The 27,782-nt window shown below is 39.7% G+C and overlaps 1 protein-coding gene across 2 annotated transcripts in view; it reads right to left on the bottom strand.

Moving 5' to 3' along the window:
- The window catches only part of LOC117232169 (alkaline phosphatase, tissue-nonspecific isozyme-like), a 181,589-nt gene that overhangs the window by 69,156 nt on the left and 84,651 nt on the right, over nt 1-27,782 (bottom strand). Inside the window, exon 2 of one of the 2 annotated variants that reach the window (XM_033491376.1) lies at nt 13,201-13,232. The exons of the other annotated variant lie outside the window; for it this stretch is intronic. Coding sequence (XP_033347267.1) covers nt 13,201-13,232 — 32 coding nt within the window. The remainder of the gene's footprint in view (nt 1-13,200; nt 13,233-27,782) is intronic. 2 annotated transcript variants of the gene reach the window in all.

Raw genomic sequence — 27,782 nt, 5'->3', positions numbered from 1 at the left:
CATCGATTCTCCTCGCTGCCTCTTAAAAGCGAGCAAACGACTAATAGAAAATAAAAATAAAAGTAATGGAGAACGTACGAGTAATTTCGAAACCAACCAATATACTTAATTTGACGATGTACAAGTTTCAAACAGAAATAACAAACGGCACTAGTATGTAAATGGTCGAGTCGTTAACTAAGCACCACAGAATTGTTTCACTTCGATCGCACGTTGTTTATCGAGAATAATATCTTTTATTTGCCGAGTCAGCTCTGCGCTGACCAAAAATATCCATTAATATCGAATATAATTTCAATGAAGATCGTCATGCGAATACGAACGACGCAGTAAATATTAAATGTTGCTAATTTCATTTCCCCGTTGCACTTGTATTTCATAAAATTTCAATTGTAAAGCTCGTACCGTGTTTACGTCGCATTATTTTACATATGCAATTGAATTTTCATTATCGCCTAACGCCGACTACGCTGTCGGTAATCATCCGTCGCGACGCATTGTCGATATAACTTATTACGAACAAGCTTTGGAATCTGGCAGAAGTGTTTTGGCGTAGGTACACGGAACAGTTGCAACGTCTTATAGCATGGAAGTTGGCTCCGGTCGATCACCCGGGAATCGTCGTCTATCGATAACGCGAAAATATGGAATAGATTCACGGTGTGAGTGCTCTTGGTGATGCGAATTTTAATGGAATGCCAGATGGTCTAATATTGATATCGAGCGGAAAAGTGTCCCTGCAATATCGCCAATGAGGATCGCGTGAATAATAAAATAAAGATTTGACGAAGATGCTAGGACCCATTTTCCGTGGATCGATGATAAATAGCCCGCCACGATGCGCGTCGCCACTGTCTATTTGAAATCCGTGCGTCGCGTTCAAGAACGTTGGAAATTTTATTCGTCGACAGATTCTTAATCCAACAGAAGCTTTCAATGAAATGAAGCCTGGCATCGCGATGCATTTCATTTTCTCCGCTTTTACAACGTATTTACTGCAACGATCGTTACAATGTTCCCTCATGGCAGATGTATTTTACTGGAAAACGTTTGACGATTCGTTTCATAGGGAAATAAAGTATTCGAGCGATAGACGGTGAACAGGCCAAGAAATTTTAGTGGGCGAGTTCATTGTATAAGGATGTTCTTTGAAAGGCTGGGGAGATATGAAAATATTTAACGTTGCGGAAAGACCAACCGAGAGAAGGATGAACGAGGGTCGGAAAGCGAAGGAAATCCGGTTATTTATTCAGAACTTTAATTCCTCGAGTATCACACCCTCGCTTGTTTCCTCCATTTCTTTCGACGGTTAAGGTCAGATAACTGCGCATTCGATTGCAAATTGAACGATTAATCGCGTTTATAAGGGGATGAGCAAATAAATTGAAAGCAAATTGAAAGCGTTAACGCGATGAACGGATGAGCAATCCTCTTCATGAAAGATGATGCTTTGTTTCTCAGGATAAAAGAGCATTCCTTGTTGAAGTATCGATAAAACATTTTAATGTTGGCATAGCTCTTCGTGCTCTATCGAGGTCGAGAAAAACGAGACACTGAAAATTCTAAATAATGAACTAATGTTTCGCTACGATATACACTCTATACTTTAAAAAAAAAATTCTGCTTACCAAAAAAAAGTCCGTTCTACACTTTCGATTCCATTTTACAGGTAGAATCACTTTATAGTCGGTTATACTTCTCGTTACACAGAGCACTCTGTATAATAAAAAAAATATTCTGTACGCGATAGAAATAAGTATGAAGTTACATGGAACACTAACTGTCGGTGAAATTCCCTGCAGAAATAATTGCACGATAAGGCATAATGGAATCGGTCACGATTGCGAGCACGCCGAAGAAGGAATACGCGGAACGGCTTCGCTTCTAGCCGATCAATAAAACTCCACTTCCACCCTACTTAACTTTGTATACTCGTAAAATTCTATTAAACCTCGTGCTCGACGAGTATACTCGCGCAGTGGCGAGGAAAGAGGAAAAAAAAATAATGCAGAAGGGTGAGAAATAAGGGTGGGCCCGCTTTGAACCGTGAATTTCGAGCGGGATTGGTTGACGAGAATACAAGCAGAGAAGACTCACGCGACAAAAGAAATGTAATTATACTTGTAGCCACTCTATTCGTCGTCGTCCGCGGATTGTCGCGAATAATGGCAAATTAGGAACGGTAAATTCGCATCTGCATAATCGAATCAGGGCTATAATGAAATGTGATTCGTCGGCAGTATGGGAGGAACCAGTTTCGTGTTCGTGTTCGCGCTCGAGTCCGTGACCATGCACTTTCGAATTTTCCCAAAACGATTCCACCCGCATACACTTTCGATACCAGATTCTTCTCCATTTCCCTAATTGTATCGGTTATTATGCCGAATTACAATAGTTATTACCGAAGAACAAATCACTAGAAAAAGAGATGAAACAAGGCAAAGAAAAGAGAATCAGGAAGATGAGAAACGTTCCTTTCTATTTTTCAACGAATTGCGAACTCTTGATCATGACGGAAACAAGACGCGTTGTATAAGAAAGAAATTAAGAAGCGCTACGCGGACGGGAAATAATGAAATTCGTTTCATCTTAGAGACCTTTAACAGGCCGTTTTCTCTGCTTCTTCTAATTTCACCTACCGGATATTGTCTTTCCGCGGCAATATTGAAGCTGACGTGAAACGTTTCCTCCGTCTGCTGTCCAAAGAATTTCTAACTTCGATATCCCGGTCAATCTGTCGGTGAATCATATACGACGCGTTCGAAAACATTCGGACGATTGTTTGTCTGCGGCGGGATGTCTATTAATTCGAACGTTAAGCACGATTTGTTTCGTTGTCTCTATTATAATAAGTACGCATAATAGAATGTCAGAACGAAATTTTTAAGTCGATAAATTGTTGTCATTTACACGTAGTTTTATGGAAAGAACGGATATCGATGGATATTTATCCATCGATCGATTAAGAAAATTGACGAAACTGTAGATACTTATGGACAGCGACACATCGAAACTGGAAAAGTAAAAAATCTTAACGATGGACACACGAACATTTTCCAATGGAAATTAAATTAAACGCTTGGAAAATGTCTGTGGTTTAACGACGTATGTAAGGAAATTTCTAATTTGTAAAACTGAACAATGCTCGCTATTGAAATATAAGAACAGAGGGAAATTACTCGTAGAGTTGATTCTGATAAACGGGGTCCGAACGGACGCGGAAATCGTTCCCTCGACATGCGAGAGACGAAATTTATTCCGCTATCAAAATCTTCAGTGCACCGTCACCGGAGGGCAGCGAATTCAGATTTCATTGCACGTTTACCGTACTGTCGCCCTGACAAATCGTATTTTTACTATTCCAGAACTTGGAGACGTATGTGAGAGCGCATCCTAGAGAGGAGAGAGAGAGAGAGAGAGGGAGAGAGAAAGACAGGCAGACAGAGACACATACACACATACACACATATAGAGAGCGAGAGAAAGAGAGAGAGGCTAACACGGGGATGAACGGTGGTGCAGGAGGAAAGTGCTGCGACAGAAATGGCATTGGATGGGGAAGCCAGGATATAGACGTCACGTACATTTACATTGGTTTGCTTGAAAGCAGCCTTTTTCCATGTCACGACATCGTATCCCAGATCGGCAATGACTCCCTGTGAGTTTGTTTTATGTTCCGAAGCAAATATGTTCGTCCGATAGTAATTCTAATTATATCGATCGAGTGATTAGCCGCCTTTATTAATCGACCTACGATTGGTGTATTATATTTCGCTTCGATCTGTAAATTTGGAGTATAGAATCCTTCTCGAATTCTACTGTACAGATAATAGAAATAGTAGCCGAAGCTTAAATTAGTCAGATACGTTACGTAGTTTTCTATGAATTATGTAATACCGGCGTAATATTTCTCCCTGACAAATCGCTAGACGGTTTGAACAAGTAACATAATTTTAAGACTTACAAAAATCTATTTCTGCAATCCGCGACAAGAAGACAGGCGTCTTTTCTCGAGCTTGAGACAAGTAAATACTGTAACTAAGACGGGCAGAAAGTGCTGGCGAACTTTCCGCTACGTTTATTTGCATGGAAGTTTACTTTGAATAGCATTCGAATCTCGTCTAGAGCGAACGAGCGACACGTTTATCCCCTGACAATAATTTATATGTGGAAATATAAAGTATTGTTAAGAATATTAGGCAATATTTTTTTTGATTTTTTAGAGAAATTTATCGAACCATTTAATGTGGGAAGGACTATAAAATTAGCAACGAAAAAGTCGACGGTTACTTGGAAATTCAGATGAAGCTTTTTGAAACTGTGGCTTGCCTTTCTTTAAGGCGCATTTTAAGAAACTGATCTCAGAAGCTGAGCCAGTCGGACGATTCTTTCTGCAAAAGAGAACACGGTCGGGAGCTTGAGGCCGGCGAAATCGATGACGTAGATATGAATTTTGCACGGTCCCCGAAACTTTGCATACAAACTTGCATTCCTCGCTAAACTCTCTCGTACAAAGTATGCAAATAAGCAACTGGGGATCGACATAGTGTCTCGGTGGCGAATATCGAAGAAAATTTCTAATTTTCAAAGTACCTAGGCCACTATTAATTTATTATTACATTACTTTGTAAGTTCATGACAAACCGCGTTAACATGCTACCGAGAAACAAGGGACAAATTTTTCAAAGTTTTCCGAAGTAACTTTTCCTCCATCCTCGTAACATCCTTGATCGTAACATCGATCAAGTTTCTAGATACTATCACGAAACTGCTTATTTCTCGACGATATTCGTAAATCGTCTATTTCAACGAATCGTAACTAATAACAGCAGATTTGTTGCGCGATAAACAGAGAGGAACGGACGCAAGAAACTGAGGGACCAAGATAATATCGATCAGAGTCTCGAAAATTAACCGAGGCATCATTTTTCACGTACAATTCTTCGGGACTAGCGGGTAATAAAAAGGAAAAAGAATGAAAAAGAAAATTGTGGCAGAAGGCGAACAAACTCGACGCGTTAAATCCATGCATTACCGTGAAAATGACGGCAAACTATGCAGGCTATGGTAAACGGAAGCAGCAAAAAGGAGAAACAAAGCTTGGTTTAAGATTTCCTACAAGCAGCATCATCCTTTAAAGTCATCCCGACCGAGAGTAGAAAGAAAAGATGAATCGTGGAACATCGAGCGACACACAGAAAGAACCAGATATTTGTTTCTGATGTAGGAAAAGATTGTATCTCTCGCATGACCATTCGACCTGATATCCCGTTCCACTTTGAACCCTTTAAAAAGATGAAATATGGAACGCGTTGGCAACCTGTTTCCTTAACTCTCGCGGTCCAATTTCTTCCCCCATTAAGTAATTGAATTTTTTTAATCTGTCCTAATCTCTACGGAAATGGTGGGGATGAGGGATAAGCAGGCAAAAACTTTTTAACCAAGATATTTAACTACGAAGTTGCGTGGCTTGTCTTAAGCGCAAGTTTTCAAACTTTTCGCTAAAAAATTTAATTCAACTACATCTTGTTGTTTTACCGAAGCTGATCTGGCCAAGAGTTTTCTTTCTCTTTTGTTTTCTATCTCCTTTTCCGTCTTTATTTCACTCTGAGGATAAATCAGAGTTCACGAAATCTGAAATGCTATTAACGATCGTTCGTAAAAGTTTGTACAGGAAATCTTATGTTTTCCAAAGGAAATATCGATGTCAACGTTTGTTAATATAATATTATCTTTAATAGAAATGGTTTTATCAATGCCGAGATGATCAATTAGTCTTCGCTAAATTCTGGAAACGAGAAAGAGATTTATACATTCACACGTTTGCGTGCAATTGGTATGGTTATAAGAATGATTTTTCTCGCGTGAATTTTATGTGTCTTAATAAATTTTTATGCGATGCCTATAAAACGAATGTCTTTTCTATGCCTTGACTTGAAGTCAAATCGCTTTATGCACGAGAGACGCGTATGACACGCGTACGAAATCATCAAAAGAAGAACGTTATACAATTTTTGGACATGGAAATCCTATAACGAAAAATACGAACCATATCTGATATACCGGTTGATATATCGGTTTATTGAAACATTTACAACCAACAAGGCCAAGTAGATTTTAACAACGAGTAATTAAATCTCAAAGGCAAATTGTATATAAGGAAGCTGTGTGTAGGAAAACAATTTGAAACGAAATTCTGTAATTTTGAAACGCTTTGGAGTCTCTGCTACAAACATGGAAAGCTTTACAATTTACAAATTTACCCGCTTGATAATTTTAAAGAAAATTCAAACTATTGTAAGGATCGTTAAATTAGGATTTCATCCTCATCGTCCTCAAAGGATATTCTTCAGTCCAGGATGCGTATTGTCAACGAACTCAGTGCAGGAAATATTTGAATCGGGTTTCCGATACCGTCACTCTCGCATCAACCTATACTTTGACGGTGCAAATTTCATCGGACTGTACGAAACGTGGCTCTACCACCCTCTATTCTCGAATATAATCCGTTTTGATCCCTGAATATCCTTCGGGACATAGCGATGACGCGGATCAGTCAGTCGACGAATCTATAATATAAAAAAGTTTCAACCAGTTGGAAAGCCACGATTTTCCGGAACTATCGCGTCACGGTCAGTATTTTTCCATCCCACGGAGATAATCTCCTTGCCAGCACATCGACTTTGATAATTCCGTTGGATATATTTTTCCCGGTTCCGATTACCACAAAAAGACATGCATAAGTTCTTGCAGAAGAACTCCATCCATCGTCGTGCGTCACGACAACTTGCCCCCATCGACCGATTCGTCTCGATGGCATCTTCCTTTTACCTAGGATCTCTTCCATTTTAACTAGGCGAGTAAAATTCAACGCAGACTGATTTTTATTCCACGTTTGTTTGATCGTAAGAAAATTGCGAATGTAATTTCCTCTCTGTTATATCTTTACAAAGGAATACGATTCTTAAATTTGACTTATTTTGAATTAAAGTTCCAATGAAAATGAAAATTAAAATGCCAGTTCAATCGAATCCGATTAAGCGTAAATATAGCCGTGAATTTGTATGTTTTTTTTTAATTGCCTGGAAGGACGTATATCTTGATTTGTGCGGCTCGTCCCAAAAATGGAAAATCAGAACTCGCTGATGAACGTAAATTTTCGTGCACGTACAGGGGAAATGTTTCGTTAACGTGCTGTTTACAGACGGACGTCACGCGAATTTATTTCGTTTGTTTGCTCGTAAATATTTCCTGTGTATTTAATCGCTTTCGAAATGCTCCAGTGCCTTGTTACGTTTATAACGCAAAACAAATATATTACCCTTTATCGAGCCAGTTCCTTCAAAGTAAATATAGAAGGAAAATGTATACCAAACTTTTGGAAGCGCGTTATTCAAACATTTTGGAATCTCTAGAAATTATCATATCGATTGATAAATGTTCCTAGAAGGTTATCCATTTTCAGGTAATTTTGTCACACAGAACGTTCAGTCGTTTCAATTTATAATTCAAACATTGAATATTAACCAACGTAAGAGTATAAAGAAATACATAATTATATCGAATTAAATGGATCTCTTTTCTCTTCTTTAGTAACTCCTTTTAGAGTAATTTCTTTTCTTTCATAGCACGTGCTGGCCGTTTTCTCTTTGCTCTTTTTCATCGATTTCGTTTTGCAAATTTCAAAATGTTCTGTCTTAACGATAAAAAGGACGGGTCACGTGTTTTCTCGATTCTCGTGTAATTTGAACGTAAAAGACGAAATGCAAATTTCCCTGGCCGTAAAATACGTTAATAAAATATTTTCATTTTCTTCGAAACAAAATCGTAAAACACGTTACCGTTGCTTTTATTTCAAAGTTCAACAATGGTTGTTGTTTATTCAATCATTCAAAGCAATTCTTTACGTAACGTGACCCTACTATCGAGCCTTTCGGCCTTTAAAATTTAAAGAACATACGATATTATAAAGAACTCGTCGCATCGTTAGAAATTCCACAAAAATGTTTTCATACTTCCGTATAGAGAGAATTGTATTCATGGAAAATTTTTTTTTATCAGAAACAGACAGAAAATTGAACGCCGAGATTACGAATTAAATACCAGACCATCAGCGATAGAACGCTTTATTTGACGCTTTTATCTATACCTCCATGTCGATCTTATCTCAACGACGTACCTACATCGATTTCAACTCACACCGAACGCTCCTCGTAAGCGTATAAATTCCACCGTTTTATCGTTTATTTCCTACCGTTGTTCTTTTTTTTTTCCTCGTTTTTAAGTCGATGATATCGGTTAACTTATCGGCTCGTTGGTGACTTCAATTTTGAAAATTCCAACGAGAACAGTGTACAAATCTTTTGTCATTTGAAACTCGTGGTTAAATAAAAAACGCTTTACCGTATGGAACTGATGAGAACGTTCGACGGTTAAAGCATTCAATTTTTCCGCGAACAACACGTGTTTTGTTGCAATTCCATGCGTCCGCTGGTTTGCGGCACGTTTATGACATGGCGAACAAAGAACTTTCATCGCGAACTAAATGGAAAATATTATATCCGAACAAAATAGATATCGCGTGAAATAGTTCAACAATTTGTTATTCTTTTTCACGTTATCATTTTGTTCGCCCATCTCGTAGTTCGCACTCGACTATTCCAGCACGGTAAATTATCGGTTATTTCGAACGTCACGATAAGAGATTTTTCTCTTAATAATTCGATTCGTTTATGCAGGTTCACACTTTGTACCCGGAGACACGAACCTCGAACGCTGGAGAGCTCGTCGATAAACCAGACGACGATATTCCAAATCGACTATTCCGCGGCGCGATCCAGCCGTGCATCCTTTTCTCCGTGAAACAAGATTTTAATTCAATCGACGCGTATCGTAGTCATAAAATATCAAATCGAATGCAACGGGCAAGTTGCGCGACGAGTAACGAGACCAACAAACCGGCCGAGAGACGAGTCTCGAAAAATTGAATGTACAAATCACAATTGTCCGATATTACGCACCGTGTGCCATCCGCAATATCATTTTAATGAACTTTATCATGTTTCATACGTTGCGCACAAGTGACTTGGATAACAGCGATATTTATTACGTTTGAACATCGGCTAATTGAGCTTAACTCTCTGCACTAAATTTATAGCCGAGTATCTTACAACACGATTTTTGTATCCGTACCGTGTAACTTTTTTCACTTTGTCAAAAATTGGACGCAAAATGCATACTTTTGCTGTATCCTATCATTTTATCAACACATTACATTGTATGAAGTATCAGTATCGAAGTATCAGCACGTGTATTAATGTTCTAGCGCTTACAGCGATATTAATTTAAAATTCACGAAACATTGACACAAGGTAAGACACCGGCCCTCATCTGGATCACGTTCAACGGCTCCTTCGAAGGAAACCGGCCACCAGTCTCCTCAATATCGGTTGCAAAGTGCATCGTCCCTAATCCCTGAGAAGGTAGTGTAAAGAGCGAGAAAAAGAGAAAGAGAAAGAGAGAGAGAGAGGAATCCATCTGCTTCGATCCAGGTGCATCTCGCCTCGTTTCGTCGAGATTCATTAATGCTCGATGCACATTAGCAAACAAACATCGCGTGCCACGATATCGTTGGTCGGCTGGTTCGCCAGTGGCGCGGCTTTTATCGAAATTAAACGAAAGATTAAATATACCTCGGGGAATGGACGCCATACATCGTTGAGTAAGGGTTGCTAAAGGAAGTTTCTCATCAACTTGCACACCCTTAAATCGCTCGGCAACCAACCAACCACCCCCTCCTCCTTCTCTCTCGTGTGTCGCTAACGTCAATGGAATCGACATCCTCACCGCAATCTCGAGATTCCCCGATGGATCAGAGGCTAACCGACAACGTGTTTCTTCGCGACAGACGTGCGACGTGTAACCGTGTAGCCGCGTGATTAAATTCGCAGACGCGTGGAAAAGATCGCGAACGGTGTAATAAGCATAAAATTCGCGGATTTCAAGTTCGCTCGTAGCATCGGAAATTTCGAAACTAAAATGCTCGAGGGACTTCGTTACGCTTCAAACATGGCCGACACGGAACATTTCTGGAATTGCGCGAAACTTGAAAACCTTTCGATTAGTTGGTATTCAGGTGAATGGGTGTAGCAAATGACTGACATTGCCTCGGATTGGGAACTGATATAGTTCAGGAAGCAATGGGAGTAGCGGGAGCGAAGCATCGTTTGATCGTACGCATGATTTTTCGTTCGCGTTCATAGAACCGAGCTTTTTCATGGTCGAGTCAATAATCGACACGTTTATTTGCACACGATACAATAAAATGTAATCTACAAACAAAATTCGGAATCTAAATGAATCAAATAACGCAGTACGATGTATCCAGAAATAGCCTGAAAAATCTCGAGCTTCGTTTCTAAATCGAGAGCTTCCAGAGCAACGCAACTGATCGATAAATCCAGAGAACTGAGAACGTTTTGACGGGTGAAAAGCACGATTTGACGGTGAAAGTATCAAGATCTGTCAAACGAGTGTCCCTTTTCTCACATCTTGTCGGAAACATTTGAGAAATTTGGTCCGTAGGCGAAACTATGTTCAAGCTGGAATTTCATTCGAAACGGGGACGTTGTTGGCGCGCGCAAAGGAATCATTCTTGGATCTTTTACGGGACATTTGCGCTCGACGAAAATTCTACGAGCACGAATATCAACCACATTTGTAGTTTGCGTCTTTATTCGGGGATCGACCACGTCCTGGCAGAAAATAAAATTTTATTTTCTTCGTCCGCTGGCACTTCCTCCCGACATTGATAAAAGTAGTCCGTTCGAAGAGATCACCTTTCGTTCCCAATACATTTTGGATTAATCGATATCGAATTCGCGTTAGAATATCCGAAAAGTAGTGAAAGCAGTAGGATATTGAAACGTAATGGTTAAAACACAGCTAGCTAGGTAGCTAAAATAGAATAAGATAGGAGTAACAGAAGAGTAATTTCCATTATAAAATTAATGAATAAATAATATCCTCACGAATGTAAGTATTATAGAAAGCATAACTATATAGGTTGCTTCATAAAAGAGAATTAAATGACAATGGCACGCATGTGATCAAATTACATAAGCGTACACGTACGTCTGTTGAGCAAGGTCAAAGCACAGCTGCATTCTCAGCTAAACACGTTCATACGCTTAGTTACAGGCAAACTGCGACAGAAACTCCCTAATTATGTATAAATAAAACCAGCGTGGTTACAATCGTACGATGTACGTGAAATGTGATAATTCTCTAATGACTAGCTGCAATTCCGCAACCCACGACGAAAATACCAACATCCTGCCGCGGTTAAAAAGGAACAAATTATCGCCATACCTTTTATCCGCGATTTTCCAAGAAAAGATGAAAGAAAAATGAAAGATAACGCGTCCCTTAGGCGCGCAGAATTGAAAGGAGCGAGGGATCCTCCTTCTTCTTCTTCGCTCTAGCTTTCTTTTTGTTAATAATGCAGCGCTACTAGCGCGAATAAAACAGGAGAGCAAAAAGTCGGAAGAGCTCGCGAAAGCAGAAACGACAGGTAACAAGGAGATTCCCTCTCGTAGCCGTATCATCCGACCGTTATCTTTGTTTAGCTGATATCACAATGCAAGCAGAAGGAACACCCTCGAGATTCTAATTTGAGTGCAGACACGCGAGGGTGTCTAGCAGCGGCTCGACCAGACTAGTCTGGAACAAGAACGGATGGGAGGCTCGAAACGCTGCACGAAAACCGTCCAGCTGAAGAGGACCATCAGACGACAACAGGACAAATGACAAGGGTGAAAGAAGCCGTTTCTCGAATCTGACGTGGTTACGGGTTTCATTTGTGGACAAATCTTGAAGAAATAAAGTTTGCGGTCAGATAATTTACGATCTTCCTGAATCATTGAGAATGTTACTCGAAGTTTGGTAATATTCCTAAGTTTGTTTTAATTTGCTAACGTGCACACGTGCAAAAGTTATTATAACTACATAAATTAAGATAAATAAGAATGTGAATTAGCCGAATTAGTTTGGCATCTCTTGAGAATGGGATTTTCGTGCGAACGTCTATAGCGGGTGACAAAGTTTCGAGCATCGGAGACACGGGAGAAGAGTATGTGGACCGTGTGCACGAGATTAGAGTGCGAAAGTAGAGAGCGTGGTTTGCCACGATTTTGGACGGCTGTCAGTGAGTTTTTCCTGGGGATGTTTGCTAAGTTCGCCCAAACTGACAAACTCGTGAAAGTTGGGAAAACAGACATACCAAAGGGTAAATACAACTGCAAAAATGTTTTCGTTATTATTATCGCTATAATTACTGCTACTTCGAGGAAATATTTTCGGAACGAAGAATCGAGAGAAATTTAGCGAAGAATCGGAAGCAGATTCGAAAAAATCCTGACGTCTGTAATTTCAATATAACTCGAAATACAATGCTCGCGCTCTCTTCTATCCTTCCATAGTTTAAACTCGAAAATAATTGATTTTTATAACAACTTCTCCACCTGAAAAATAGTAACTTTGAAATTATTGATTCGGAACTTCAAAGGTAGCACGAGAGATAAAAAGGAGATGTCGTAAAAGCTGTCCTTTGCCGAATACTCTGAAAAGTTAGTTTACTCAACCATCGGAAGTTGGCTAAGGGACAAAAAAGAAAAAGAAACAGACGCGAAAGCAATAGCCGATAGACAAACCACGTCAATTAAACAGACGTACATCAAACAAAGATATCGAGGGAAGAGTATTCCCCCGGGCACAAAGAATCGACAAAGGGACGAGAAGTGGTTGTGGGAAAACCCACAAGCTGAAAAACATCAAGCCATCGGCAAAAAAAAGAAGATGGCAAACAAAAGGAATAACGGGGCAATCGACCGCCTTAAGAATCGAATGAAGTGGTAATTCGATTGAGCAACGCAATAGTCAAACACGAGCTGGCGATAAAGTTTGACAAGTGGAATTGCGGAGCAGATAAGAAGAAAAATAGTTGCTGAGGAAAGTAGTAGCGTGTGAAAAGTGGCGAAGAAAAATTTGACTACGCTAGAGATCGAGCAAATGGCTCGAGGGTAGAGAGGGGGGGATAAGGTGTGGCGGTGTGTCGTGTTAACAGTGGTACGAAGCATTCGCGAGCAGAGGAAGCAAATCTTTTGTAGAGGTAACTACTTGACGTGTAAGCGTATTTATTACCTTGCTGCAGAAGTTTAATTCGCAGGATGGCTCTGGGTAAAACGAAAGGGACATTTAGATTAAAAAAACGAAAGAGATTACTTAGTCGGAAGGAAAAATTAAGGATATTTAGTAATATTTAAAACGAACACTGTGAAATTCAAAGTAAATTTTCTTATACTATACTTCGTCTTATACTTCGTTAGACTATAAGAAAGAATCACGATAGATATAAAATATTTTCGAATGAATAAGGTCCGTTTCGAAACCGATGAATTTAGGAAAACGAAGTCAATGTTCACTCAATGTTCTTTTTTTTCAATTTAGAATTAAGTAAGAACAAACTATAGACTCAACATTCTGAGAATATCTTAAATCTATAATCGTATGGATAGAATGACAGTTTCTCGATTTCTTTTTCCTTTCGAATTCATAGAAATTCGCTTTCGAGGATCCTGACAAGTTTTCGCTTGACATGCTCGAAAGAAGCATTTACGATACAAAAATAGTTTATCAATTTCCGCGTGCACTCTTGTGCAATGAAATCGGTCGAATTTTTCTCTTTCATAATAAACTCGAGGCGACGCTTCCATGTTCGCGTTAGTAGAAAATTGAAAAGCCGTACAAACGAAAGAATTTAAAGAACGTCATTAAAGGAACGAACGGCGTCAAAGATCCTCCGATGTTTCTCTTTGGTAATAGAAATACCAGAGCCAGTGATAACATTGGTAAAACGACGTGATGGGAACGGAAATAGCCCGGACGATGCGGCCAATGAAATGGATATTTGTCATCTAACTCTTATTCCTTTATCGCCGCGTTTCTTCACTCGATTTTTCTACGTAGACACCATGAATTTCACAATCTGCATATTTCACGCAACATTGAACATTCTTACGGAACTTTTGGAGTTGTTCGCTCGAATCAATCGATAGGATTCGAACACATTTCGCGAGAAGTAGCTCCGTAATGGAGAAATTATTTTTTCACGGGAACAGATGCTCGTTACAAACTGTACAGTCTTCAAAGATAAATAGTTCAGACAATAGATGATAAATTTTAATGATATGAGATCGAACGTCTGATAGAATAACATTTAATTTTCATATGCACAATTTTGAAGGCTACGCTTTTATTAGACCTGAAAGTGTAAAAATCTTTTCGAAATGAGAACGTTGCTCAAGAATAGTCTCAGTTTATCAGGAAAGAAGAACATTTGTTATGTTAGAGTCTCGAAAAGGAACAAATATATAAAGTGGACAAACAACAGAAGTGTATGAAAGAAAATTGAACTTGCAATGAGATTGAGAGAATCAGAAGGAAATCGAGCCGATTCACAGTTACGAAATTATCGTTGATGCGCCAATATTTTCAGCAGAGAACACGAGATAACACGTTCGTTTCTTTGAGTGTTCGATTTCAGTAGCAACCACAGCTGTTGGTTTAGGATTAGGACGATCTCGATTGGAACGAACACAGTACACGAAACGCGAATTTGTGGCTTGGCAAGGAGCAAAAGTCGATAGATGCTTGCTTACGTTTTCGACGTGGAAAGGTATATTCGACCTGGAATGCATCTGAAATGGAAAAATCTAATTTTGTCACATCTCCTCTGGCGAACTGTGCCAAAAAATCACTTGCCAATAATACCTTCGACGTATTCACATTAGCCTCGTTATTCAGGCTTTCAAAGGGAAACTAATTTTACAAATGTTAAAGGATTTATAATTGAAATGGAATATTTGAACAAACGTGAAACACCCGGAAAGCAAAAATTGGATAGTGTAATATTCAGTTCGATGCTAAAATTCAACTTTGACGTATGAATGTCTTTTTTGACGTATTTCAATGTCTTTTTCAATTTATTTTAATAGATGTTCCTATCCTATTCTATTGTGCCTTTGTATTCACAAGCTGTCCCCAAATTAAAAACTTTTTGGATTTTTATAATTATAGCTCATACATCAGAACAATCTGTATGTACATTGCATAGATAATCCACAAAAGCGTAATACATTATGAAAATAATATATCAATCAGCCTTTTAATAGAGAAATTCGAGCTTTCCATAGCAAACGTTACCAATTGATATGAAATAAAGCCGATGGAGCTATACTTTAAGATCTCTGCTATTATATCATCGTCATTACATATTTTTTTCGGATATTCAATATTTTTCAAATATTCATACATAGGGTATATTCCTCGGAATGATTTCCTACCCACAGTTTCAGCACGAACTGTAGATTCTTCGTTCCATTACAGGTAAAAGTATGGCAGATTCATATCTGTTCCTGGTTACAAGCGAGTCACAAAGCAACGCCCGTTTCTCCCGATACAACAGCATTTTGAAACAACTCCGCATTTAGATGGAACAGAACACGTTTTTAAAGATGTATATATTCGTTTCGTTACTTTACGCTGAAAACTTTCGCATCCGTTCCTGGTTCTTTCGACCGCGCGTACTTTTCATATACCCATGGCCTTTGTTCTTCCCCAGAAAATTCCACTTTGTAACTCTCGTTCTTTGTCAGATACTCCCGTGGAATTCATTCTCTGTGCGCTATAATCCCTTTACCGAAGGTGACTTCAAACGAGTATCTACCGATTGATCCTTCCTGGTAAAGGTTGAATTAACTCATTAACTTCAACTTGCAATCCGAAACTGTGACATTAGAAAATGGGGACACATCGTTCAATAAATTCTCCGAATCTGATTGATGGCTTCTCTTCTTTTTCTTTTCGTGCTCCTTTCGTCTTTATTTTTTCTTTTTTTTTTTTTTTTTTTTTTTTTTGTAGACGCCTACGATTGGATTTTTCCTTTTTTAATGCTGAATTCAAATTTAATGTTACTTGCATCATCGTGGACAATATCGTTATACAAATTTTACACTGAATTCAAGTTTCTTAATAGACCAAAAGATACAGTAAAATATTGACATTTAAACAAAAGGAAGAAATTCTTGAAGAGAGGTATTAAAATATCAAGATATAAATATATTCGAACGATAATTCATCGAAATAGGACTTAATAAATTTTGGGAAATAAAAATCAAAGATAGCTCGTTTTGAGAAATGGGACGTTTGAGAAAGATACGGGGCAAGATATGAAACTTTATTGTCAAAGCATAACGAAAACTCGAACGTCGCCTGGCAGCAGCAATAAAAGTTGTCAGACAACAGCATCGTTTCACGAGCAAATCTTTAACTGTCCTTGGCCGGTTAGACACGAGGAATTGAAACTTTGGAAGTAGAGATGCCGTTAAACGTGAATCGCGTACCCGAGATAACAATATCAATGAAGACATAACGCGAGTGCATCTTACTAATAATAACACGGGTGATCAGGTATATAGGACAAGAACAGCGAAATATGTATTAACCGATCGTAACGCGAGACTAGAGAAGCGTGAGTCGTTTCACGAATTAAGATAATTGCAACGATGCGGAAGCATGTATAATCACTGAGCCAATCTCGTTCGAAATGTTCCCGGAAAATGGAAGAATAAAACTAAACTAACTAAACTAAAAATTGTACGAACGCATATCGTAGAAAATTAATTGTCTTACCGTTTCCATTAATTTATGAGCAATTTCAATGTACCCTTCTAACTAAGCTGCAAGATAGAAGATTAACTCTATGGAGAACTAATGCCTAAATGTATGGATTTAACAACAAAAAATGAGATTTTTTCACCTCGAAAAAAAAAAATGTGAGAGAATTGGCACACGGTTATTAAAAACTTCGGTCATTCTGTGAAAGCGTAAAGCTTCGACTGTAAATAATTTCGAAGCTGAGTGAATAGCGTTTGATAGAATTTAATACAGGGTATCGAATCAAACAAATAAAACGAAAGATATTTCTCTGTGGAGATTACAATGATAGAGCCTATCCTAAATTGACAAAATGCATGTTTCACTTTGTACTCTCTAAAAACTCTTTAACCTCTCTAAACAATTCGAGCCATCGCGTACAGTCAAATATTTTTTAGAACGCCCGAGCAAATCCGTAACCGATCTATACAAACGACACATACAAGTACATTAAAACATTATTAACTGTATAATTTATTAAAACACTAAAAATCATTCTATGCATGTGGATATGTAAAAGCTATTAAATAAATTATATTATATTATTATGGGATGCAAAGCAACTTCGCTTAAATATCTACGTTCTCGTGAATATTCATTTCCTCTGATTGATCACATTAATGACGTGTAAAATATACTTATATATTTTATGTAATCGTCACGTAATTAAATAATCAGAGAACATTTGTTCGACAGATTCTCATACAGGAGGTATAAACATGTAGAATGCAAATATTCTGATACTCGATCATTGCACATATATTCCAGACAAGAATATACCAATAAATCAGCGTACAACGATGCTCTCAATTTCTAAGTAAATCTATTGGTTCCGCAAATAAACAAGAGAAAACAAATCTTCCTAGCAACAATTCAAATGTCATTCATCCGTAATAAAACGCGTCACTCGTGTCCCGACTGAGGCTGACAAGTGCACGACCACTCTCCCTCGCATCATTCCCTCAAAACTATGGTCGAGAATATACCTCCCTCTCCTGTCTGCCACCCAGTATAGCATGATTCTCTGTTACATCCTCCTTTTCTCCAAGCTAAACGTTATGAGAACATGGAGTGACAGGCGAACGTAATTTCCCATGACAAACAAGGGCCCGTCACTCGATGGTCTAGCGGACACGAAAGAGGTCTCCCCCTTGAAACTTAGCGGGGCTAAAAGCCGTAAAATTCGCCCGAATAGTAACAGGTTGCCGTAGCTAGGCAATCACGGTTGCATCGTGTCGAAACGCAGTCGTGTCACGACTCTCTGTCGGATAAAATACGAGAAGATAAACGCGTAATTAACAGATCGATTTGAAAACAAACGTATTCGTCCATCTGTGCAATAAGCCAGATAATATCTGCACGCGTGTGTGTACGCGTTACAGGACGCGTGTACACGCAGCTCGTGCCCGCACAGATGAATTCGTGGTTAATAATTCGGATGGGAATACGGACGTTCGGTTTTACGAGCGCATCGTTGCTCGATTGTCACGGCGCTGAATTTCCGGTTGATACTACGAGAGGTTTTTTTTTTTTACCAATGAAACGCGATTATTTTCGCGTATGTGCGGTTCGACACTTTTCAATATGACGAGACATCAAGTGTCGAGCTGTCTGGAAACTTGAGCTTCCGGATATTTTGTTTCTGGCTTTATGGAACGCTTCGAGAGAACTGAAAGCTCGTGAAAATAGTGATAGCGCTGTCTGTCGTATCGTGATAGGCAAGCACTTTGATGTATTTATCTAATACGGAGAAATAATAAGACACGTGAATATTTAATTCATAAAAATAAATTTGGAAAATATCGCAACTGCCCTGTCTCCGTAATTTACCGTCCCATATTTTCCAACTCAAGTGTCCAAAACTTCCCTCATTACTCGCTTCTAACGATCTCTATCTCCCAGATGCATATTCATTTCACGTTTTTCCATATAATTAAACGAATTCGCTAACGTATTTTGGAGCTAACAGGGGGATAGACTCCTTTCGTTACGCTTAAAATCTTCTCCGTTAAATCTATTTTTTACGTAACCAGATAAAAAAGATTTCCTGGATACTGTGGATTTAATATTCTGTACTGTAGCTATAAAATTCTGTCGTGCAGGTAACGGAAAACGCCGAGGAATTACGTTTAACAAATTTTTGAACAATTTTTTCAAGCGCCATCAACGACTATTCTCCGGTCGTTTATTCAGAGTCTCACAATGGGAACGAATTAAATATTTTAGAGGAGAGCAACTTTCCACGAAAGCAAACATTTCACGCAGAATAACGTCCTCCAACAATGAAGTCGCATCATTTGCAACAAATTTCACGCTCCAATGGGTATCTCACGTAAGTTAATATCTAATCCTTTCCATTCCGCGCCGCAAAATTTATTATATTTGTGTACTATATTACGTATATATTTTCCCATATCGAGCCTCGGGAACTTTTCGAAATTTATTTCCAACCAATAAAGACGTCCGAACCTCGTGATATTTTCGTAACTTTAAAATACAGTTATCGCCCGGCCGCGGCCAGGTTCACCACAGCGTGTGTTATATACCCGAATACGCTCGGTTCGGGCCGCACGAAACAGGAAAAATTTATCGTGCTACGTAGAGTTAACACGATGTTTCGTGCAAGTTGGCAGCGGCGTGTCGCTGATAACGTAGCCGGATTACACGCTAAAACTTCGGGGGTGTAAAAGGGTTTAAACGGATGGACGTGAAGCGCGTGGCTTCGGAAACGCCAAGAGGGGTCGATGAATCCTGCGATTTCGAGCTGGTGAAGGAGTCGAAAGATAAAACCGTACGATTAAATAAGACTGATCACGAGCCATTTCGAGGTATTTAACCCTTAGACTACTAACGGGACACATCAATCACGAAGTATATGTACAGTTACTATTGGTATTTGGAGCTATACGAACTTTTTATTTTTTCGTATATCCTGTGCCTTTTATCTTGTTACTATCTACTGTACTGTACTTTTGTAATTATTGCGCTCACAGTTTTACTGCAGACACTTGTCCAGTACCAGTGAAACACGCACTCCTCTCAGCACCTCACCACTACCTTTCTGACTTATTCTATCTACAAATATTTCATTGCACAATTATACTTAAATTATAAGTATATCTGCATCAATGGTGAAAAGAAGCATAGATTTGGAAAAAAAGACTTTATAACGTTACACGACTGCGAAATAACCACTGACGAACCAATTATTCGAGATTAATCAGAGTGAACTCATAACTCGCGAATAATTAGCTGGAATGATGGAGAATGATTGGCGTTAATTTCCTGTTGTTTAATCAGCCTGGGTGGAGTGATAGTTTAGGCTGGTAGGGCCGAACGAGGAAAATGTGAGGTAATTTTCTATATCGAGCAGGTGGAAACGCGTTTAAAAGTGGCCCAGGGGTGTCGTCGGAAATAAAAATTCCCACAGGCGGTAAATTGTTCGAGCGAGTGCTCGGAAAGTCGCAAATTGCCGAGCACTTTTTGATGCGCGCGTTGCAGCGCGTTCGGTGGCCGTTACCAGGGAAAATTACCGACTATAATTTCGGGGCGGCTAGCGCATGCATGGGATAACAGTACGGCTACGGGGTGCACACGAGAGTCAGATACTGGTACGTGTAATTCACATTGTGCTTTTGGGCTGGATGCGTGATTAACAGTTTAGAATGCACGCAGCGCGGAAGTGTTTAACATCTCGGTCAGTAGGTGAGCTTGCGATTAACACCCTACTGTATCGGAGGGTTGGGCGCGAGGGATGCGATTTATGGCCCGCTTCTTCGTTTCACCGTGAGATCGACAATTTTGCTTGATTGCCGTGAACAGTTGCGAGTGAATTGGAGCGCTGATTGTTTTGCGTGTTTAACCATTGAAAGTGATACGAGAGAGAAATTTCAAAATTTCGGGATACCGTATAGTAATTATAATAGAAGATAGAATACGTAATGCGGGGTATCCTGAAATAAACGATACTTTGTGAAAAACGAGAATCGTGAAGTTACATCGCTTTAAATAATAATTTAGGCTCGAATATCGACATACACGTTTCTCATCAAATCAAGTTTCCAAGTAATTATGGAGAACGCAGCTTCCTCTCACTGGTATCCATTTTTTCCCGCTCTCCATCAATCACCGTTCTTCCTGCCTTTTTTAATCAAGTCCATCGTTATCTTACTTAATATACGTTTTCTAATCATCTTTCACATACACATTACCGCGGTCTTCCTTCCTACGCTAACTTCCTACGTTAATCAGTGTTCGTCTTCATAATCTCATATCTGCTCACGTTATAACGCATTCCTTATGGAAGAATTTCCCTCCTGTCCTTCTTGTATGTGAAAAACCTGTGTATATACTTCTGACGCTTCCTTTTTGCATGAAGCAAGGTAAAATCTTTTCAGACTCTGAATGACGCTCGAGAATACATATAATATAATACGGTCAAAGGAGCATGTGCAATCTTACAGTATAATTTCTTTTCAGATCGTTGGTTATGAAGGTTCCGGCAATATTCTTGTTTCTTCGAATAAAACTATGCCCCTCTTGGAACACGTTCTTTCTTTCACCTATTTTGAAACATTTTTTGTAAACTAAACGATGGTCTTCGAGCAAGCCGCGAATATATCCTTCGCTCTTTTTACTCTGCTATTTCTTTTATCGTATCCGATGCTTTCGCGTCCAGAAAATATTCGATCACATCTGTCAAAAAACTTGCATGCTCGCATCACAATCTCAAATATTCGTTCCAAACGCTCTACGTTTATACCTCTATCGATCTATACCAAATACTCTTCATTCGCACATTCACAACTACAGCCAAGCTATTCGACAAATTCTATCGTCGTAACGTCCAGCCACAAATATCGCAACTATCTTTCCAAAATATCCAATTTCCAAGCAATTTCTCGAAACAAAAGTCATCGCCATCCTCGTTATTATCTCACGTAGCCAAAGAAATAATTGAACGTACAAGCTAGGACCGGGACATGGAATATATTCGGTCGCACACTTATCTGCAGTTCGACTTTTCTCGTGGTCGGGTAACGTGCACGTTCATCGAATTTCGCATGCTCTTGGACTGCGACGCTTCTGGCACGGAATCCTTCCGCTATCGTTTACAATGCACCCTATATCGAAAGTTCTCCACAGCATGTGCGCTCGGATCCGGCGACACAGTTTCCCTCGGAATCATTTTGCCTGCATACCTCATATCCGAAGTTCACCAACTTTGAATTTGCTTCCGCATCCGTGAATACGACGCAGGAAGGAAGAAGTCATCTGCGCGAAACAGCTCGCTACGCGATCGTTCATAGAAGTCTAATCTCTCAAAGCGCGAGATTCGTCGTTCGACGTTCGACGACTGATTTTAATGCACCACGCTACCTCGCCGATCGATCGATCGAAATCGGTGATTTATTATAAGGACGGAGTTTGAAAGGTTTCCACGAGAGGGGTTTTGGAGTTTCAAAGCGATAATATCGTATATTGGACAAACATTGGCGATTTAATTAACGATCGACTGCGAATAAATTTCATTGTATGAAAAATTCATCGCTGTTTCCTGACGAGGCGAATGGGATACCTTTGATAAAAATTTTACTTGTCATATGTCGAATTATTTAACGTGGAAATTAGCGAAAGATGAGAACGAGCGATACTTAAAAATATTTCACTTATTGCTGGAACATGGAGCAGTCTATAAAAATTGCTACAATTCAATCGAGGATCCATCCATATTCACATCTCCATTTACAGGTAGAATTATTCTCAGCCTATTACGACCGATTGAACGCCATTTCGATATTATTTCGATATCAATTATCAGAAACATTCTTCGTTGGAAGTGGTTCAGGAAACAAACAACAGAACATTTCACTTTAAATTCTACGCGGTAAAATGCTCTTTAATAGCGAAATTCATTATTCAAAGGAAATCAATAGCGGTAGAAATATGAACTCGCGGCTTGCAGATTGTACGATTGTGATCCATTCACAGATTTTGCACGCCAGTTTTCATTAAATTTTACCTCTTGCCGTGCAAAAAGAAACCCACGAGCCGCATTCACGTCAGCATAGGCATTGACTAAAGAAATTACAAAGTGAACGTAAAGTAGAGCGATATTCGAATATCGTTGGGAAAGATTCGTCTCCTCCTGGTGGAAACCAATCGGCGAGAAAGGCAAGAAGAAGCACTACGGTCGAAGAATCGATCGATATCGATGTGTATGGATTTCTCTTTCCACTCGAGTCTGTCAACAACCGCGTTCTCGCGAAGTTTCCTTTTGTCTCGGCCGTCTGGTCGAAAATCGAACTATTTGCGATTCGTTCCCAAGCTTCGCTAGCATTGCATCGGTAGTCGGGTGAGAAAAAAGCTGAAAAGTCCGTGTGCACGAAAACAGACGGAACACAGGGAGTAGGAGAATAAAGAAGAAAGGAAGAAAAGAATGGACGGTACATTTCCCGTTGTTTAGCTGTGGAACGAGCCTTTTCCCACCGAAAGTGACGCGCGCTACTCGGCCTCTCGAAGAACTTTTAAATCCTCGACATTTTACCGGCGGCAGTGCACAGAGTTGGTCTTGTTTCCTACCATTTGCTCGCGTTTCGAGTACCCACGGTACCTATCGGATCAAAAGGAGGCAGCAATACCTCGGCATTAATTTCCCTGACGCTTGAGAAATGCGTCGTACCGCAGTTTCCAATCCCCTCGGTACCGCTTCGGCGACCAAACTCCAAGCGGTGGGTTAAAGTGCTCGTAGTCTCGTAAATGTACAGGGTGGAAAGTTTTGAAAACACGAATGTTTCCAATGGAATACATGTTCACCAATTTTTTAGCTTAAACACTACGATTTTCGACTGCCGCTGTTGAAAAGTGAAATATTTCGAGTGCTTTCCAGTAAAACCAAGGGATTCAGAGGGAGGAAATGGCAATATCTTAAATCTGAGAAATTCTTCTTCATAAATGAGGATCTTATATAATATCGTATTATATAACAAGTATTTAGGATTCGGTTGAGTTCAGTTCATAGGACATATTCCATTTAAGTACGACAAGTTAGAGCGTTGTTTATCTATTGCACAATGCTACTCATCAAAGAGATTAGTTCGTACGCGTGTTGATCCTTTAACTATGCTTTCGAGCGTCGGCCAATTACGTATCTGTATAGGTACTGGCTGGCTAGAATGAAAACTTAACGCGATTAAATCTCTAATTGGACGCTAAATCAAACACTGCAAGTTGATTCTATCGCGGCGATCGATCCGATATTTCTCGATATTGAAGAACAACAACTTTAAAAAATAGGATTACTCAAACCATTTCTAAATGCACCACGTACGTGTCTCTTGCTCCTCTTAAATGCACCAAAAACTAGGTCACAAAATAATTCGCTTTATAGTATAGTTAAAGCATTTATAAAACTAGATTTTTCATTGTACTCCTTCCATTGTCAACCTTCCATACCATTTCAGGACAAAATGGATATTCTTGAATATATGTTGAGCTCAATTGCAGTAGTAATCTGACCCAGGCAAATGTACGTCCGCGCAACTAACATTCGCTCGAGACACACCTTCCAGACTTTCGCTCGGTATTACGTTCATGAGGGCAGAGCTAAGATTTCTATACATTTTATTAAGTTTCAAAACTCTCATTATCTTGCAGCATGTTTCTCATAAATAATACAAATAAACTTTCGGTGAAATGTCAATATAGTATCTTAATGGATCCTTCAAAACATCATTGCCGTTCGAATATATAATCCTAATATTAATATTACGTATAATATTTTCTCATCTTCATGTTTTTCATTAAAACGATTAAAACGATTACAACATGTGTAAAAAAATAGATATACATTAATAATTATATAGTAATAATAGTTTACAAGTAGCGCCTCGAAGTATGCTGTATTCACAAATTAATAATTTTGTCACTCGAGCTGCATTTCCAACGAGCCATTCATCTCTGTAGTCGCTTGAACAACCTAACCTGTACTAACGAATAAACGGCGTACACACCTTCCTGATTGACAATCGCCGTAACGATCGAACGTTTTCGCGCAGTCGCTATGATCTTACGCGATCGAGCTTTCGTACTCGTCACTTGCTCATCGTAACTCCATAAATCAGGTGGGAACTGGGGCAAAGGGACGCCAAAAATTCCGGCTGAGTTGCCACGAGCCGTCCCGCATAATCCTGATTATCAAGCCAGACTCGACAATCCAGGTTTCTATGCTCGTCGGATCCTCGCACGATCCAGCGTCACGAAATCACTGGGATCGATGAGAAACGTTGAATATAATTTCCATCCGAGCTGCTCTCCTGCGGCACCGTTAGCTACTCGGTGAGCGTAACGTGCCTGCAAACTTTCTAATATCCCTAGTTGAGTGCCACGAACACGAACAGCAGCCGGAACAGCGAAACGAAGAAGAAACGGAGGCACGAGTTCGAACAACCGTGAAACTTCCTCTCGTTCTTGTGTCTCGGTCTCGACCCTGGGATTAAGTGGACGTCGCGCCACCGCTGCCGCCGTCGCCGTAGCAAACGATGGAAGCGTTCGATGTTCCGGGTGTGCGCGGCGTTTCTCTGCTCAACGTTCCCGGTCGTAGAGCAAAATAGCGACGTCTGTGGCGGATGAAAGAGCAGAGGGAGGAACGAACGATGGGACGGGGATGCGGCAAGTTGAAAAACGGGGTGGTAGTCGTCGAAGCGTTAAGAAGGCGTTTCGATATCGCGGTGAAACTTCGCGAGTCCGAAAGCAGAGTGGCGTGTCGCTGGCAAACCAGAAGGATGAAGTACGAGACAAGCGTTGAAAACGGGGCAACTGCCGGTTCCAGACGTGCTGGTGCGCCGGGTAAACGACACCGGGTTTCGAGTTTACGCGTTCCGTTCTCTCGAGTCTCGGCCAGTCGAAAACCAACGGCTGACTAAATGTCGCCGCTGGCCCGAAACCAGACGGGAAATTAACTTGGCGAATAGAAATTTATGCAGTTCCTATGCCTTTGTCGTACGCAACAGTCGACCAGAGCATTAACTCGCATAATGCGAGTAAATTCGCTGTGAAATTGATGGAAAGAACTAGCTGCACAGAAACGGAAACTGTTAGATGCTTCGTCCGATTCTGTCTATCTTTCTAGAGAGAGGAAATCGAACGCCGTGGACAAACGATAAAAGAAACTTCTAAGATTGATATTTGCTTTGGCGAGCTCGACTCGATTGACGATCGTGTATCGTCTGGGACTCGGTTGCCTTTGTATAGAAAAAAAGACGTCACGTTCTACCAAGTTAAACTGGTATCAAATAGAAGCGTGGTTAATTAACTGAATTATCTTCGAGAGGAGATAGAAATTTAAGAGGGCTTTCGCTAAGGGCTTTTAAATTATGTCATCATTTGCTTTATTAAAACGGGTTTCAAAGTTTTCTTTCTATGTGATGTGAAAGACTCTTCATACGGAGAAGTTTGAAAAGAAGTACGTCAGTGAAAATTTTCTCGCAGCAAAGTAACCTGTACAAAGTTTCAAAAACACTTCTCTCAAAAGCCATTACAAATAGCAACAAAATTTGTATATAACGCAAGTAGTATACTTCTGCAAATAATATCAAGAGAAAAACTATTCGATCGTATCTTTTACATTTCTCTCTATTGATACGGTAAAATTAACGCTAAAAAGAGGTTAATTTTCGCTTCTTCGCTTTGCGGAACATTCTTCCGCGTCTTTTCGATAAAACAAAATCTTCGAACTGTAGTCCACGAAGAAGGGAGAATCTACGAAAGGAGACGAAACTTGAACTGTGGCTAGTCATGCGTTGCGATATCGGTAAGAAATGATGAATGATAACTTTCTCTCGGTCGCTGGTTTATAGACAGATGTAAAGTTAATCACAAGACTCACGATATTGGAAACTAGGCAAAGCAACGGGCGACTATCTAAGCTACGGGAAATGCCTGGTGCCTTTGAAACAGCATAGCGTATAGTATCGAACGACAGGAAGACGAAATAGCAGCGCAGCATCAAAAGTAAAAAGCGAAAGAACACCTTGCCATTTCCAGACACACGCCATCAAGATCGCTCGGTCGAATCTCGGCTTTGTGATATTCTTTTGCGCTGTTTACCAATGTGCGCCCAATAAAAACACGCGAGAAACCGGTCAAAGACACTTAAATACGGAGCAAACTGTTTGCAGGAGTTTCTTTTCCTTTTTTCCCCTGTTTCGTTCCTTTTGCCCGCTGTATATCTTGAACAGGGAAAAGACCAAGAGAAAAAAAGGGAAAACTATTCTCGATGTAATGTAACAACGATTAATTAATCTGGTGACTCGCTCTCGTGGAAACGCGCGTCAAATAATTATTTTACTCTCTGAAAGTATCAAAGCGGAGCACGAGTTGATAGAACACGAATTCGAATGTAGTTTCCCTCCATGATAAATTTTCATCTCCAGACATTAAATTAAAATTCGTAGTATCCGTTTAAAAAATTCGCTAGGATAACCGTCTTAAAGCTCGTGAAATGCGTGATAAAATTTAATGAATCTCTGCGCTAAAAATGATGAAGAATCTTGCGAAAACGATACTGTTGGTAAAATTATTAATGACTTTTAAGGGTATCTTGCCAGAAAATGTTCAACCTAGGAATATTTATAAGCCACGTAACGATAAGTATCTGCTTAAGAGTGTATTTTCAGAAGAAAATGAAAAATCGATTCGATCACCGCTTAGTACGTTATTGCTTTTTTCTATACATTGACTATAGTCGATATTACATTTGAAATGCAAAGTTTTCTCCTGGTTGCTAGGAAACCTTAGTCACTTTTACTAACTAAGATTATCGGAAAGGGAGGGCAACGTTAAAGGCAGGATATAAAAAAGATAAGGGTTCGTTACCCCGACTCTGTCATCAGTAAATGGTTAGATGTCGTCCTCTGCGAGAGGAACACTCGGCTCGAAGGCAAAAAACGGGCTTAATCAAGCCGCACTAACGTGATTATTTCATGACAGCCTTTAAAAGGAGGTCAGTT

This window comes from Bombus vosnesenskii, unplaced genomic scaffold (genome assembly GCF_011952255.1).
Source record: "Bombus vosnesenskii isolate JDL3184/JDL3185 unplaced genomic scaffold, Bvos_JDL3184-5_v1.1 scf7180000013285, whole genome shotgun sequence".
NCBI classification, from domain to species: Eukaryota; Metazoa; Arthropoda; class Insecta; order Hymenoptera; family Apidae; genus Bombus; species Bombus vosnesenskii.
Note: the sequence above shows the minus strand (reverse complement) of the source record. Positions and strands in the feature narration are given on the sequence as shown.